Genomic DNA, 16,762 nt, shown 5'->3' with positions numbered 1-16,762 from the left:
ACCTAGTAGTTTGTAAAATACTGCGCATACTATGTTAGGTTTAGATTAAAATTACTTTTTTTAAACCTTCAGTTTTATTTTTATGTGTTAAACTAAACTCAAAGTTTAAACTCAAACTAAACTACTTCATACCTATGCCTAGATGAACATTAAAGTCTGTAGCTATTTCATCTTGTTAAACTTAAGACACTTTTGCTCTGGATAGACGGCTGACCAAACACATGAAATTATACTACATTTAATTACTACATTTAATTTAAGCAATAAGTGAAAACTTAAAAATCAGTACACTTGTTTAAATGACCAATATTACAATCACAGAAGAGTTGAACAGGAAAATAATTTTTCAATTTTCAAAACTGAATTCCCAGGGCGCCTGGGTGGCTCAGTTGGTTGAGCATCCAACTTCAGCTCAGGTCATGATCTCACACTCCGTGAGTTCGAGCCTTGCATCAGGCTCTGTGTTGACGGCTCAGAGCCTGGAGCCCACTTCAGATTCTGTGTCTCCCCCTCTCTCTGCTCCTCCCCTGCTCATGCTTTGTCTCTCTCTGGCTCAAAAGGAAATTAAAACATTAAAAAAATTTTAAAAAACTGAATTCCCTAAGAAGACCATCAGTGATTTCACATGGGGGAGAAACCTACCTCAGAGCCAAAATAAGGACTACTGCAATGTACTATGATTCAGAGTTTTGTTAGTTACAGTAATCTCATCAATGCTGGATAGATTTCTGCACTCAATATAAAGAAAAAAAAAATATGTAGAAGCTTAAAACTGTCATTTCACTATAGCTTTGAAACCACAAATGCTCGTAATTTTAAAAGCTGTTAGGGCGCATAACGATAAATTTCTGGTTGCCCAGCGATGCTAACTGGTTACCAAGTAATCTTTCCAGGCTGCTTCAGCAACTAACTCCTTGGGAAAAAAAAAAAAAAAAGAGTGTCCTCAGAGTTCCTGGAGAGAGTCCAGGGAGAAGGGCTCCAGGGTGCAGCACCAAAACATTTAGGCCATGTTGGCTTGTATGTTTCACTGCTGTTAATTTATTTTTTTGTAGTTTTGGGGGTTTGTTCTTTGGTTGATTTTTTGGTGATAGCCCCTCTTCATTGTTTTAGGATGAAGTTTTACAACTAAATAAAACATTACATGGCTAAAATAATAAAAGAGTTTTAAGAAGACTCAAACCATTATCACATCTGCAATAACTGTGGAGTACCCACAGATTAGGACAGGACACTTTTCTCAGTCACATTCTGAAGAGGACTAAGTAGCCACACACACCCATGTGTGCACACACACACACACACACACAGTATTTATACTGTAGTAATTACCTTCTTTGGCACAGCTTGGTTTCAGACCAAATATACAACCAAGGATTGTTGTTAACACACAGACTGACAATACCTGCGGGGAGAAAAAAGAAAATTATATAGCTTCAAAACCCTTCTAGTTCTTCAAATGTTTCTCAACGTGCTGGGGCCGCTCTGTCTCCTGCTGTGGGTACAGGTCACGTGGATGTGCGTGCTTTGTGAAAATTCAAACCCCACGCCTACGCTTTGTGCACTTTTCTGCATGTATGTTATACTTCAAGAAAAAGTTTGCTTACATGTCAGCAAACAAATCTGTGCCATCCAGGACGAATGTTTCCAGAATGTCCCAGTTAATGCAAATGAATCTAGTCAGAGAACTTGAAATAATTAAGGGATGGAGAGAGGAAAATCAATTTACAGATTCAATTTCCTACTTGCTAATCCACAAAACGCAATATGAGAATATTAGCTGCCTCTCTGAACAGGTCAACTACACAAACCTGAACAATATTCTCGTATGCCCCATGGCAGCCTATGGGAACGGGCACTGGACAGGGTTAGGCAACTGCACTGTGGCCCCAAATGTTACCACAAACTAGTTGTGTGATTTGGGGAAGATCACTTAAGTGTTCCAGACATCAAATTATTCACCTATAAAATTAAAGGGTGAGACTATATGGATCTCTAAAAATCTTTCCAGCTCTAACATTTTGCCACTTTCTCAATTCCCCACTCTTGTGGCCTTTGATTTTAAAATAAGTACATACACCAGACAGAATTTTTGTTTGAGAATTAGAAAAGAAAGGGGGGGTGGAATACGTAGATTCATAGAACAACCCTTAATTTTTTTAGTGGGATGGAGTTTCCTTGACAGCTCTCTGGAATCTCACTTTGCAGGAAAATCCAACAAAATACGCATTCAGTACCAACTATGTGTAATGACTATGTTATGCACAGGAAAGACATACCTCAGGGAGCTGCTATTTGTGTGGGCAAGGGTAAAAATAACAGCATAAATGGCTCATGTTTGGCAGGCTCTAGGAGGCACCTGCAGTTACATAGTTGTTTAAAGAAGGAGAAAGGTTGGGGTGGTTGGGGAGAGGGAGATCAGAGAAGGCTCCACAAGAGAAATGGGTGAATGGGGCAGGGTGGGTGTTGGGTGCAGGCTTTTAGGAACTCACTCCCTCAAATAAAACATATCAAGTACTGACCATATATACCAGTCCCCAGGCTTAGGTACTGAATACTCAGTAAAAAAACAGACACGACCTTTGTCCTCAAGGTGCCTAATGTCAAGTGACTGTAAAAACTAAAGAGAAAGTAAACCGTAAGTAAATTGAATCAGCAGGTCTAACTTATTGCAGAAGAAAATGGGGTAAGGGAAGGGAAAGCAAGAGCACAGTGGGTCTCAAACACAACTGGGTCTAGTGAAACCTTTTTTTAAGGAAATAAAAAAACCTAAGCGTACACACGTCCATTCAAATAGAGAGTCATCCGAGGAAAAGCTCGAACAAATATGCAAATAATGACAAATGGAACAAAGTACCAGAACACTAAGGGATTCTCCTAAACCTTTTGAGGTATAAACTAACAAACATATGAAAGGTAATTTTAAAAAAAATTAATGCTTATTTATTTTGAGAGAGAGCAAGAGTGCAAGTGGGGGCGGGGGCAGAGAGACAGAGAGAGAGAGAGAGAGAGAGAGAGAGAGGGAGAATCCCAAGCAGGCCCTGCACTGTCAGCACAGAGCCGGACATGGGGCTCAAACTCAGGAACTGTGAGATCATGATCTGAGCCGATATCAAGAGTCAGAGGCTTAACCACCTGAGCCACCCAGGCGCTCCATGAGAGGTAATTTTTACGTTTCTATCAAAAACATTAAGAACTCTTACGGTCAATTATAAACATACAAGGAAATGAAAAAATTGCAAACCTCATCTGTATTTCCTACACTGTAATTTAAAACATGGAGGGTTAAAGTTTTCTTAGTAATAAACTTATCAAGAATAGTCTGAACAGTCTTTCTCTTCTTCTCGTCACATTACTTATACTCCATAGTGAGAAACTTTTCCGTGCCTTCACAGACCGCCACATTCCTTCGCAAGCTTAGATCAGTTCCCCACGTTGTAACCTTTGCACTTTCAATATCGTCACGTATCTGCAGGAGTTCGATTAATATGAATTCTTGTGCCAGTGTCATTTCCTCTGGGACATCTGCATCCTTTTCATCACAACCACACTCCTCACCAGGGGGATAACCTCGCCATCCCCGAGGTCCTCTGGCCGCAGAGCTGGAGGCCGCTGAACAGAGGCAGTGTGAACATTCCCGCAGCTTGCTTTTCCTTCCATAACCCCATTTACTTTTGAACTGAATTTCACTTCTGGCATTATCACTTTACTTAGTTTGCATCTTTATCGGCCAATCCTCTCTTTCAATTATCCATTTTATAAACTGTCACGTACGTTCACCACCAGGAGACACAGAAGCAACCCACCACTTGCCCTGCTGTCTGTGAGCTGCTGAGCAACAGAAGCAGACAGTAACCAATCACTGACAGGCTTTGAAAGGAGCCACATTGGTCACTGACCACCATACGCATGTGTTGTGTACGCAGTGATCTGTGGACTGAAAAAGCTAGCAGCAAAGGCTGCACTCTACGCAACTCCCCCCAGTTAATAAATCTTGGAACTGAAATTTGAACCATGTTGTTTGGGGACGGGTGTTATTTAATTAAACTGTGGTGACCGAAACTGAGCATGCCAGAGTCCTGCAAACCTGGGCTGCCTGTACTCGTACAAGTGGGCAATACAGCTGTCCAAAGATGCTCATTTCAAAACCGCTTGTATCCACAATGAACAGACACGAAAACAAACAAAAAAAACAAGAACTATAACCCACGTTCATCACGTTAAGAAACTGGCTTAAAAAGTCAGTTTCATCAACACAATCTCAGGAGGTCAGCCTCAGAGATAGGCATGTCAGAAGTCAGAGAGGAAGATAAAGACGACGATAACAGCAACAAAACTGAGATAGAGCCAGAAGAAGCCAGAAGCTGAGGAGGCACCCCCTCAATCTCCTTGGGCAAGTAAGAATATCTCCAGAGAGTGAAGAAGTCTACCTTGGGCTCTGTAGTAAGGAGGGGGTGCAGGACATCCTAAGTGGGGATGGCTGCAAATATGTGGTAACAAGGGAGACAGAGTCAACAAAAGCATAAAGACCTTCAAGCTCTGGGAGCCCAGCTGAACCCCAATACGTGGATTATAATGGACCCAAGTGGCCTGGAATTCCAGGGCTGGGAATAGGGAGATGGGACAAAAAGATAACATGGCATGGGGGATGGGAAGCAGGGGAAACAGAGCAGAAAAGCTGATAAAGTCAAAAGGTGGCTGCAAAGGCTGAACAGGGTTGAGACCATGTGCACGTGGAGGTTCGAGAACTGGGAGAAGACAGGGGATCCGGTGCATGTGGAAGTGGGAACAAGGGAGGGAGCAAGGAAGGAGGAGGGATGGAAGTTACGAGCCTGAAAGCAATTTCAGAGTCTGAGCGCTCTGAAGTGGGACAGTTTGGAATGGAGGTGAAACCAAAGGGAGAAACCTGAAATCGGCAGAAAACACTCCTGGGAAGCAAGATGGCCCAAAAGTCCAAGTACTTGCACTAGTAATCAGAGTTAAGTTTACACCAACAAATACAAATCACAGTGAGAGAACTTGTTTACATTCAGAAATGTATTGCCTTAAAAGACATACTCCCTCACTGCTGTAAGAAATTCAGTCATGGAGCTGTATTACCCACAACTGTACTGTCCTTCCGAAATATAAAAAAGAACTTGCCAACAGTTCTGTTACAATTAAGTCTCACCTTGATGAAAACTATGGGAAGATTTGGTGGTAAGCAAGCATTTAAATCATAAGCACGCGGGGGTACCCTGGGTGGCTCAGTGGGTCAAGCATCCGACTTTGGCTCAGGTCATGATCTCATGGTTTGAGAGTTCAAGCCCCGCATTGGGCTCTGTGCTGACAGCTCAGGGCCTGGAGCCTGCTTCAGATTCTAGGTCTCCCTCTCTCTCTACTCCTCCCCCACTCACGCTCTGTCTGTCTCTCTCAGAAATAAATGAAACATTTTTAAAAAATGTTAACACGCTAATAGCACCGTGGAGAGAAAAAAAGGAAAGAATGGTGATTAAAAGAACTTCACAAAGACAGATTTGGAGACAAAGGGATTTCCCCTTCAGTCAATAAACAAATGTTTGAGTGTCTGCAATATGCACTGTACTTAAATTCTGAGGAGGAGGGAGGGGTCCAAAAATAAAACAAAAAAAAGAATTTGTGGTGAAATCCCTAATCTCAGAGTTTACCATCCAATCAGGGTGACGACTTTAGAATTTGTTAATGACAGGGGCGCCTGGGTGGCGCAGTCGGTTGAGCGTCCGACTTCAGCCAGGTCACGATCTCGCGGTCCGTGAGTTCGAGCCCCGCGTCAGGCTCTGGGCTGATGGCTCAGAGCCTGGAGCCTGTTTCCGATTCTGTGTCTCCCTCTCTCTCTGCCCCTCCCCCGTTCATGCTCTGTCTCTCTCTATCCCAAAAATAAATAAACGTTGAAAAAAAAAATTTAAAAAAAAAAAGAATTTGTTAATGACAAAGACAGGAAATGGTGAGAAGCAGCCTAAGAATTAAATCACGGGGTAGTGACAATCCGTGCAATGGCACTTTGTACAAAGGCAGGGAGGTACAGAAAACCACCGCAGTCTGGGAGAAAGAAGGAGAGTGGTAACAACAATAAGCATGGCTTCTACAGTACTACGTGCTAGGCACTTTTCTCAGAGTTTTGCATCAAATCGTTTAATCTTCACATCATGACACAGATTACTGAGATTAACCCGGTTTAAGAAAATGGAGCTGCAGATTGCTGACCAGTGGCAGGGGCAAGATCCGAATTTAGGCAGTCAGGCTGTAAGCAGTGGGGCAATAGGGGGACACGGGAGTGCCTGAAAGAGGGCCGTGTCTTGGGAGCAGTCAGCAGGGAGCTGCTGGGGCATTAAAATATGAAACTGACATGACTGGATTTACAAATTCTTTTTTTTTTTTAAGTTTCTCTCTTTTGAGAGAGAGACAGTGAGAGAGAGCGGGGGGAGGGGCAAACAGAGGAGGGGAGAGAGAGAACTCCAATCTGCGCTATCAGCACGGAGCTCAATGCAAGGTTCAAACTTACCAACTGTGAGATCATGACCTGAGTAGAAACCAAGAGTCGGACACTTAACTGACTGAGCCACCCAGGTGTCCCTGGATTTACAAATTCTAAAAAGAGTCTTTGGCAACATTATGGAAAGCTCTGGTATGAGTCCAAGAGTGAAATGAGCGCTGGGTTTTACCTGCCTCTCCTTTCTCAGGAGACGCTCTGTCCTCCTCCGTCTTTCCTCATCCCAACCACTACGGCCCTCACCATGTTCTATGAGATCTATGTCGCTGACCAGACTGTGAGTTCCAGGGGGGGTGATTTACTTATTTCTCTATTTTCCATGTCTAGCATGGTGCCTAGCACATAGCAGACATTCAACAAATAACTGTTGAGCTGAAAATCAGCAAACTGTGACTTCATTAAACATAATTTGGGGGAAACCATAATCCTCCCCCTTTTCTTCATATGACTTCACAAAGTCAGCCAGTTTAAGTACCTTCATATCTGCTTTATATAAAGGATGCCTACAATACGTAGACATGAAAACCTTTTTTTAGGAAATGGTATATTGCTGGATTTGGTATTCAAATGTGACAGGTGTCATCTAAACGCCTATCCGATGAAGATGAATTAGCTGACCACACTGCCTATCACTCCTCTGGCCTCTGGCCAAAGCTGCATGCCTTCTGAAAACAACTCTGTAAAAACTCAGATCGACACAGTGCTGAGTCTGCAAGGATTTCTTTTTTTTCCCCCAGAAGATGAGGATTAGATACTCAGAAACTTCCACAGGAGATTCAAAGGGAGGTTCAAAGGAAATGCCGTACTCTTGAAGAACTTTTAAGTATTACAAAGTTTAAAGTACACATTAGAACAACTGCTTGAGTGGATTAAAGAACTTTTTAAGGAAAGAGTTCTCACTTTTGCTTGGCCTCTTATACCCTATCATTTTAGTTATGTTTGACTTAATTGAAGGTTTTCCCAAATGGCAGTGATATTTTATGTAATTTATATAAATGATCAAATGAAAATGAGGAAAAAAGACACCAAGCACTGAACAAGTCTATCACTTTGGAGCAAACCAAACTCAATCTCTGAGTAAAATATTAAACCTCTGAAGAAGCTGGCTTCTTCCTGGTAGAGTTTCAGGTTCAGAATGGCTAGGGTTCAAATCCCACCTCTCTCAATTCATTTTTGTCAGCATTCAACAAACATTTCTTGAGAGCCTACATGTCAAGACTGAACTAATGCTGGGAATACACCAGTAAAAATGATTTCAGTGCTTACATAGAGCTTACATTCCAGTGACTTCTAGACAACCACGAAATGTGTGATAAGGGAATGCTTCATATCCTAACTAAACCTCATTTTTAAAACATTTCTAATGTTTTAAACATTAGAAACATTTCTAATGCTGATAATACCTACCTTACAAAGTTGGCACAAGCTTTGAGCATAATGTACAGAAAGTGTCCGGATTGGTGACGGGGGCACAGAGGTGCTCAATAAATGACCGTTCCTACTAGGAACAACTCACTAAGAGCCCCCTATAGATTCTTTTTTTTTTTTTTTCAACGTTTATTTATTTTTGGGACAGAGAGAGACAGAGCATGAACGGGGAAGGGGCAGAGAGAGAGGGAGACACAGAATCGGAAACAGGCTCCAGGCTCTGAGCCATCAGCCCAGAGCCTGACGCGGGGCTTGAACTCCCGGACCGCGAGATCGTGACCTGGCTGAAGTCGGACGCTTAACCGACTGCGCCACCCAGGCGCCCCAAGCCCCCTATAGATTCTAACACAGCCACAATATAACCAATGGTTAAGCAAACTACAGGCTATTCTTTTTTATATGCTGTTAAAAGAAATGCCATAAATTACTATATTAACACTTTCTTCTTCTTCTTCTTCTTCTTCTTCTTCTTCTTCTTCTTCTGCTTCTGCTTCTCCTTCTCCTTCTTCTTTCTTTTTTGTTGTTGTTTCTAATTCTGCAGTAATCTGTTTTCAACAGTTGTTGAAGACCATGCAGTGGTTAAAAAGAACCCTATCCAAAGGATGCAACCGAAACAGAAAAAAGGCAAAGTAGTATTTTGTAGGGGATGGTGGTAGCAGTAATTTGAGTTATATCTATACAACAGCTCTCCAAACCATGCTAATGAAAAAGGGACCCTATAAACACCAATCTGCATATTAAAGAATACTTCAGATCCACGTTTGCACATGTAACAAAGTATGCTTAGACTGATTCAAACGCTGTGGGAATAAGAAGCTATAGAAAAATTCTGAAACACCTTAAAATATTCATATTGTTTGACTCAAAAATTACACTTCTTGCAGTTTCTTTAAGATAAAAAATTATCTATAAATATGTATTACAAATATTTACATGTAGCATTACTTACAAGAAAAAAAATAGACACATACGCAATCTTCAGCAATTGAAAATGGCTAAATATGAAATACTTATGTAATTGAATACTATACAGCCAATAATGATGACATAGAAGAAATTTAATAGCATGGGGAAAGACACATTATTGACTATAAACTATAAATTATAAAATAAAATGGCAGTATAGTCCTAATTTTCTGCTATACATGTATAGTTTTTATAAATAGTCTTATATCTGCCTGATGGGCTCATATGTGATTTTTTTTTTTCCTTCTTGGTACTTACCTTTATTTTCCAAAGTTTCCACAGTGAACCCATATGCAGGAGAACTAAGGGGGCTAGTAGATGGGTATTAGTGACCCAGAGTAAAGATTTCCCATTTTGGCATTTTAGGGATCTTTCAGCATAAAAGGCAACTCCTCCCTGCCTACATACTCTAAGCAAACTCCAATCAACAAATTCTGATTCCATTCAACCTTTTTTTTTTTTTTTTTTTTAAGAGACAGTGAGAGCTAGCAGAGGAGGGGCAGAGAGAGAAAGGGAAGGAATCCCAAGATCCCAAGCAGGCTCAGCACCACCAGCGCAGGGTCTGATGTGGGGCTCGAACCCATGAACCGGGAGATCATGACGTGAGCGAAAATCAAGAGTCAGATGCTTAACCGACTGAATCACCAGGCGTTGCATTCAACCTCATTCTTAAATATCCCTCATTCTTTCTTTTTTAATTTTTTTTAATGTTTATTTATATTTTGAGAGACAGAGAGTGAGTGGGGTAGGGGCAGAGAGACAGGGAGACACAGAATCTGAAGCAGGCTCCAGGCTCTGTGGCTCTGAACTGACAGCACAGAGCCCGACACCGGGCTTGAACTCACAGACTGTGAATCATGACCTGAGCCGAAGTCTGATGCTTAACCAACTGAGCCACCCAGGCACCCCTCCCTCATTCTTAAATATCAGTCAACAGCCATGATTCACCACTCATCTGAGGTAAGCCTACAATATAAGATAAACAAAAAGTGTAATATCAACACAAAGGAAAAAAAGGGAGAGGAAGAGAGAAAAATATTAAAAACAAACATATAATTAGTATTCTCAGTGGGATTCAAGATTTGTGCAAATCCTCAAATCCAAAAGTCCTAATGTCAAATATCCAAAATGATATATCAAAGAAGGCTCATACTTACATGATTTTCAAATTCCAGAACACCAATGACAAAACGACCTTAAAGGAAAAGCTATGCCAACTTCATTTAAAAAACAAAACAAAACAAAACAAAACAATAAAGATGTATAAGATTGGAGTTAGTTTTTCTTTAGAGGTTTAGTAGAACTCACTGGTAAAGCTCTGTGGGCCTAGAAAGATCTGTGTAGTAAGCTTATAAATTTCTGGTTCAATCCCTTCATGGGTTTATAGAATTATCTAGATGCTCTAATTTTTTCTTGAGTCGGTTTTGGTAAGTTGTATTTCTTCTTGGAATTTTTCACTTCACCTACATTTTCAAATACACTAGTATAAAGTGATTTATAGTAGCCCTTTGTTATTTTTCCAGTGTTTGTACATTTTGTATTTGTGATCCTTCAGTCCTCCCTGATATAATGTGCCTTCTTTCTTTCTTGGCTTAATTAGGCTCACCAGAAATAATACTCTATTTTAAAGAATCTACTTTTTGCTTTGTCAATCTTCTCTTTGATATGTTTATTTTTTGTTTTACTGATTTTTGGTCTTGTCTTTATTTTTTTCTTTCCTTTTGTAGCCTAGGTTTAATTTTACTCTGTTTTTCTTTTAATAAGTTATAGATACAGACACTTAGGTTATAGCTTTATAGACTTTTTTCTCTTTTAATATTACTTTTATTCTAATTTTTAAACCCCTTAAGTCATTGTTGTTTTATAAGTTCATTTAGATTTATCCAAATATTTATGACCTTATGCATTTTAATGCATTTTCCTTTGCACCTTTCATCTGGAGTCGTCTAGAACCCATTTTCTTCTACCTAAAATATATCTTTTGGAACTTTCCTGATGGCAGATTCTCTCAGTATTTGTTAGTTTATACATGTCTTTATTTTGTTCTCATTCTTGAAAGGCATTTCTTTTCTGGATATATAATTGCAATTTGGCAATTATTTTCTTTCAGCACGGGGAAGATGTCATTACACTATCTTATGCTGTTAATCATTGCTATTGAGAATTCAGCTGTCAGTCTATTGTACTTTTGAAGGAAATAGGTCTTTTTTTAATACCTTTAAAAATGCTTACTTTAAAAAAAAATGCTTACTTTTACTTTTGCATTCTGCAATGTTATTCTGTCATTTGTTGACTATATATATATATATATATATATATATATATATATATACGTATATATATATCTGTGTATATATATATACGTATATATATATATATGTATATGTATATATATATATATAAATATATATAATTTATTCTGCTTAAGATTCAATGTGCTACTTAAATCTGAGGATTGGTGTCTTTCATCTGTTCTAGAAAACTGCCATCTCTTCAGATAGTATTCAAAGTAAAAGGAAAAAATGGATAATATTAACAGGAAAATATTAAACTACAAAAAGTGACCTAGAAAGTCTCTAAAAAACCAAATAAAATTTCTAGAAATAGGGGCGCCTGGGTGGCTCATCGGCTGAGCATCTGACATTAGCTCAGGTCATGATCTCATGGTTCATGGGTTTAAGCCCTGCATCAGGCTCTGTGCTGACAGCTCAGAGCTTAGAGTCTGCTTTGGATTCTGTGTCTCTCTCTCTCTCTCTGCCCCAGCCCCACTCACACTCTTTCTTTCACTCATTCTCTGTCTCTCAAAATGAATAAACATTAAAAAATAAAATGTTTATAAAATGTCTAGAAATAAAAAAATAAATTAATTCAGTGATGAGGCTTCACATCAAAAGGGACACGGTGAAAAACAGAATTGTAAGCTGGAAGACCGTCCAGAAGACATTATCTGATATATATCACAAAAAGAAAGATGACAAGAAATTACCCTTCTTCCAATTCACTATTATTTCTTCCATATTTTCTTCAAAAATAGTCAAGGCTTTTATAACCTGTGTCTGATAACACTACCATCTGAAGTCACTGCTTGTCTGCTTCTGCTGTGTGGTATTCCTGCTGGCTTTTGCTCACGGTGCCATTTTCCTCCGTGTGCCTGGTTGTTTTTAACTGTGTTCTGTTTATTGATGTTAAAGATTTTCAGGAGTTTTTAAAGCCTAGGATAAAAGTGTTTTCCTCCAGATAGGATTTATATTTGCTCCTGCCAAAAAACATTAGCGAAACTTCAAGTTTGAGACCACCTTCACAACTTGAGGTAGATAAAGTGAGATCAACTTGCATATATCTTTATTTATGGGAAATATACCATAAATTACACAGTAGCTAGGTCCTTCACAGATTGTTCTAACTACATATAACATAATACAAATGTAATATATTTAGAACATAATTCATAGCATATAAGATATGTAAGCATGCACAGCTTCTTTAAAGAATGACTTCCAAACTTTATTTCTGATTTATGATATGTTCCAGAAATACACCTTTTATATTTCTGTCTCTCTTACCAATGGTCAAGCTCATCAAATTCAGTTTAAGAAATATTAATGCTTGCCTTTACTGTATCAGGGGACATCTAATATGATAACTGTCTTAAGTAGAATGTCCTTTATCCTCACAATTAGGTCAATTTTGGCACTTATGGAAATTGTGATAATTTTATTATCTCATTAATAGGTCTCAATTAAGAGTCGCAGAAATCATTATAGTAATATTTATCATCTTATAGCTAGTATAGGTGCACGACTACAGGGACAGAATGAGGAGCAGGTGCTAGAACAAAAGAGAAATAGAACAGTCATTTTATGAAGCTTTCAGGAATAACTAGCAATTTATTGAACCCCCCCCCCCCCACTCCACACACACACACAGACAACAAAACCCAAAATATCCCTAGGGTCTTGGTGGACAAAACCAATTGTTATCAAACCACTGCTTCGAAGAGTAACTAGAAGGACCAATCGGAAGACTAATGACAACCCAACAGAGGGGACACTATTGTGGTTCCTTTGCATCTACAAAGATCCCTGCATATGAGGCACAACTTGTTACTACTCCCTGCTCAAACCCAGCTGCTAAAGCACTTCTAGGAACACTCTATTACAAGCAAGCTAAGATCATAAGCCACAGCACTGTCCCTCAGAGACATTCCTAGTACTGTGGATTTAAATAAATAAATATAAATATAAATAATATAAATATAAATATAAACAAATATAAATATAAATAAATTAATAAATAAATCTGCTCCATGGATACCAGTACAGCACTTTCCACAAACATAAAGGGGGAAATATCAATTTTAAAGTGAGAGGTATTAAGACAGGAGTCCACAAAAACAATCTTTGAAGACATATCACAGAAATTTTGCTTGACCTTCTAAAACTCCATCATCAACACATTTTTTTACAAAACTGATTAACAGAATTGCTGAATGTATGCCACCATTTCAAACAGTACTTGCTTCTAATTTGTCAGAAATCATGCTATGAATCTGTTACATTTTTTTCAATGGCAAATACTTCTCATATTTAGTAAGTAGGGGAAATCAAGAGCAGGCTTAGTTTAACAGACTTTATCAAAGTAGATTCTTGTTGTGAGTAAGGGGAAGTATATTCACAATGAAAAACCACACACTCTTCTTTGGAAGATTTAGGTTCTTTTTCTAGTATCTTTAAAAGAGAGAGAGAGAGAGAAATAAAGTCAGAAGGAGGTAGAGCAGTGTAGTAGGACACAAAATAGAAATCCTTAAATTACTACTATTTTAAATACTGGCTCTCTTAAATGCTACCATTTGTCACTCCGGGGCTCTGGGTATTTAACATTTTCCTAGGTGAGAAAGAAAGAAAATAGCAAATAGATATTTTATAACATTCAGGTCTCATAGTATGTATATGAAAGATGGAGAAGACAATGCCCCCAGTCTAACATAAATCTGTTAGGCGCTGCTGAGAAAAGAATGTGCAGTTCAAAACAATTATGTTGAATAAGCAAATTTCACATTTGGTTGAACTAGTCTCTTGGGCTGATAAAACAATGAGATTCTTCCCTTAACTAGAATGAGTAGTCCAGAAAAGAGCTTTTGGCATCTTTAATACTTAAGCAAATAGTCATTTCAACAATTCCCTGATTTTCAATGACATATCTATCCTCATTAAGCAAGCATTTTTAGAAAAGTCTCAAAGAAAGCTCATATTAATAGCCAATAGGGCTGGTGATGATCATTGAAAAATAATCTTTTTAGGGCAGATTAAAATAAAATATCAAATTAAAAGGCTTGCTTAAGAAAACAGAAACAATGTTAGTACTTTGCCATAAACCATGAGGAAATCATTAAAATCATAACCGTTTTCAATTAAAGATATAAGTATGGCAAAATTGTGGCCCTAATCACAAAAAGAGCAATAACTCTCATGCCTTTATTTTCCAATAAGGATGTGCATTACATTTGGAGTTTTGTGATACCAAGGAAGCCACATCATCTATAGTCCCCACATTGGGATAGAAAATTTGCTATGGTGCCTGATAAACCTAAAATACCTAAGAATCTACTTCTCTCTGACAATTGATCCTACCTTTATTTGGATCACGCCTGACCCCATCTCCTATACCCTCCCCTCTTAAGGAATATTACTCCGTATATGTAAATGTATTAAAATTCTTGGGGCACCTAGGTGGCTCAGTCAGTTGAGCGACCGACTTCAGCTCACATCATGATCTCATGGTTCATGGGTTCAAGCTCCGCACTGGGCTCTGTGCTGACAGCTTGGAGCCTGGAGCCTGTTTTAGATTTTGTGTCTCCCTCTTTCTCTGCCCCTCCACCATCCACGCTGACTCTGTCTCTCTCTCAAAGAATGAACAAACATTAAAACAAAAAACAACAACAAAAAAAGAGATTCTTGGCTGACTCTGGAACATAGTATGGAGGTTCCTCAAAAAGTTAAAAATAGAACTACCCTATGATCCAGCAATCGCTCTACGAGGCATTTACCAAAAGGATACAAAAACACTGATTTGAAAGGACACATGGTCCCAATGTTTACAGCAGCATATACATACACACATATACACACACACAGTAGAATATTACTCGACCATAAAAAGGTTTGCAACAACTTGGATGGAGCTAGAGAGTATTATGCTAAGCAAAATAAGTCAGAGAAAGACAAATACCATAATGATTTTACTCATATACGGAATTTAAGAAACCCAACTGATGAACATAGAAGAAAAAGAAAGGCAATCCATAAAATAGGCTCTTAACTATAAAGAACAAACTATGGGTTGTCGGAAGCGAGGTGGGGGGGGGAGGGATGGGTTAAATGGGTGATGGGGATTAAGGAGGGCACCTGTGATGAGCACTGGGTATTATATGTAAGTGATGAATCACTAAATTCTACACCTGAAACTAATATTAAACTGTATGTTAACTAAGTGGAATTTAAATAAAAATTTGAAAAAGAAAAAAAAAATTCTTGGCTGAACACAGGCCAGTGGAATAACTATTAGGCCTGTTATCATAAAAAGAACTGGAAACACCACCCCTGGAGCCTTATTTCTGCAGGCAAAGCAGAAAGGGGATCAGAAACTCACCTGAGCATATCCTCCATAGTTAAAATTTTTCCTGGGATGCTGCAAGGCCTCCAGAGAGCTGAATTCTCAAGTGTCCCTTCCTATTATGTTCATTTAATTTTTTTTTCAGTTTGAGAAATAACTGACATACATCACGGTATAAGTTTAAGACACATAGGACGATGGTTTGATTGACATATATTGTGAAATGATCACCACGGCTTGGCTAAAAGCCATCATCTCACAGAGATACAATAAAAAGAAAAACTTGTCCGTTTATGTTTGTTTCAAAAAGTACCAAGCACTTCAAAGGGAAGAATATCCAGCAAATCACTTCTCTAAGATCTCACCAATTGCTCTCACAGACCATTTCTCTCTGAAGTTAAAGGTCAAGGGTAAAACAGTCATTTGGTGCATTTGGTGGCTGTTTCAGTAGTAAAAAGCGATGGTTTCAATAGAGATTTAGCTCGGATGGCAACCTTCACTCCATGACCTGTACGCCCTCACGGAATCTTGAGAGGTAAGCACCTAATGACCAAGGTTCTCAGGAACAGAAAACACCTCAAAACAAAGCAGGGGTTGCTCTTCAAAAGGCTGGAGGGCAACTCCTCAGATGCAGCTTCCTGCCATGAGGGCTTCTGTTTACACCCACACAAGGACCATGCCCACCAGTGATGACAGAATTATTAAATATCAACACTCTCTTCTTGGTCTTATGGCTTATTTAACTGTTGTTTATCTTCAGTTAGCAAACTACATTTTTGTGGCTTTTCTTTATGTAATCTGACTTTGGTTTCTTAAGAAAAGCAATTGAGAAAAGATCTTCAGGAGCATGTTTAGTAAACTGGATTTCTATCTCTTGCCTTCTAACAAAATAAAATGACTGATGGAGTAAATATTTAAAGGTTTAATGTGAAGTCACTAGAAGAAAACCATGGGCAAACATGTTTATAATTTTAGGGTGGTGAACACCATCACAAGGATGGCACAAATTCCAAAAATTAGAATGGAGAAGTTAACGTATTTGATCCATAAAAATAAGAAATGTCTGTAATGCCAAAGAAAAAGAACATCAACCACAAGAAAAACTGGAGTGGGGGAATTAGGATAAAACATTTTCAACACACAACAGAAGGTTAATGTCGATGATAGATAATGAGTGCATAAAAACCAAGTAGGAAAAGATAACCCACGGTTTTAAAATACCAAAAGTAATAAACTAGTCTAGGCAAAAAA

The 16,762-nt window shown here is 38.7% G+C and overlaps 1 protein-coding gene across 1 annotated transcript in view; it reads right to left on the bottom strand.

Annotated features, from left to right (window-relative positions):
* ENPP1 (ectonucleotide pyrophosphatase/phosphodiesterase 1) overlaps positions 1–16,762 on the bottom strand; it is a 71,891-nt gene that overhangs the window by 39,926 nt on the left and 15,203 nt on the right. The window contains exon 2 of the mRNA XM_086707863.1: positions 1,330–1,402. Coding sequence (XP_086563989.1) covers positions 1,330–1,402 — 73 coding nt within the window. The remainder of the gene's footprint in view (positions 1–1,329; positions 1,403–16,762) is intronic.

Source organism: Puma concolor, chromosome B2, assembly GCF_028749965.1.
Source record: "Puma concolor isolate L17-30 chromosome B2, mPumCon1.1.hap2, whole genome shotgun sequence".
Taxonomy (NCBI): domain Eukaryota; kingdom Metazoa; phylum Chordata; class Mammalia; order Carnivora; family Felidae; genus Puma; species Puma concolor.
This window is presented reverse-complemented; position numbering and strand designations above follow the sequence as displayed.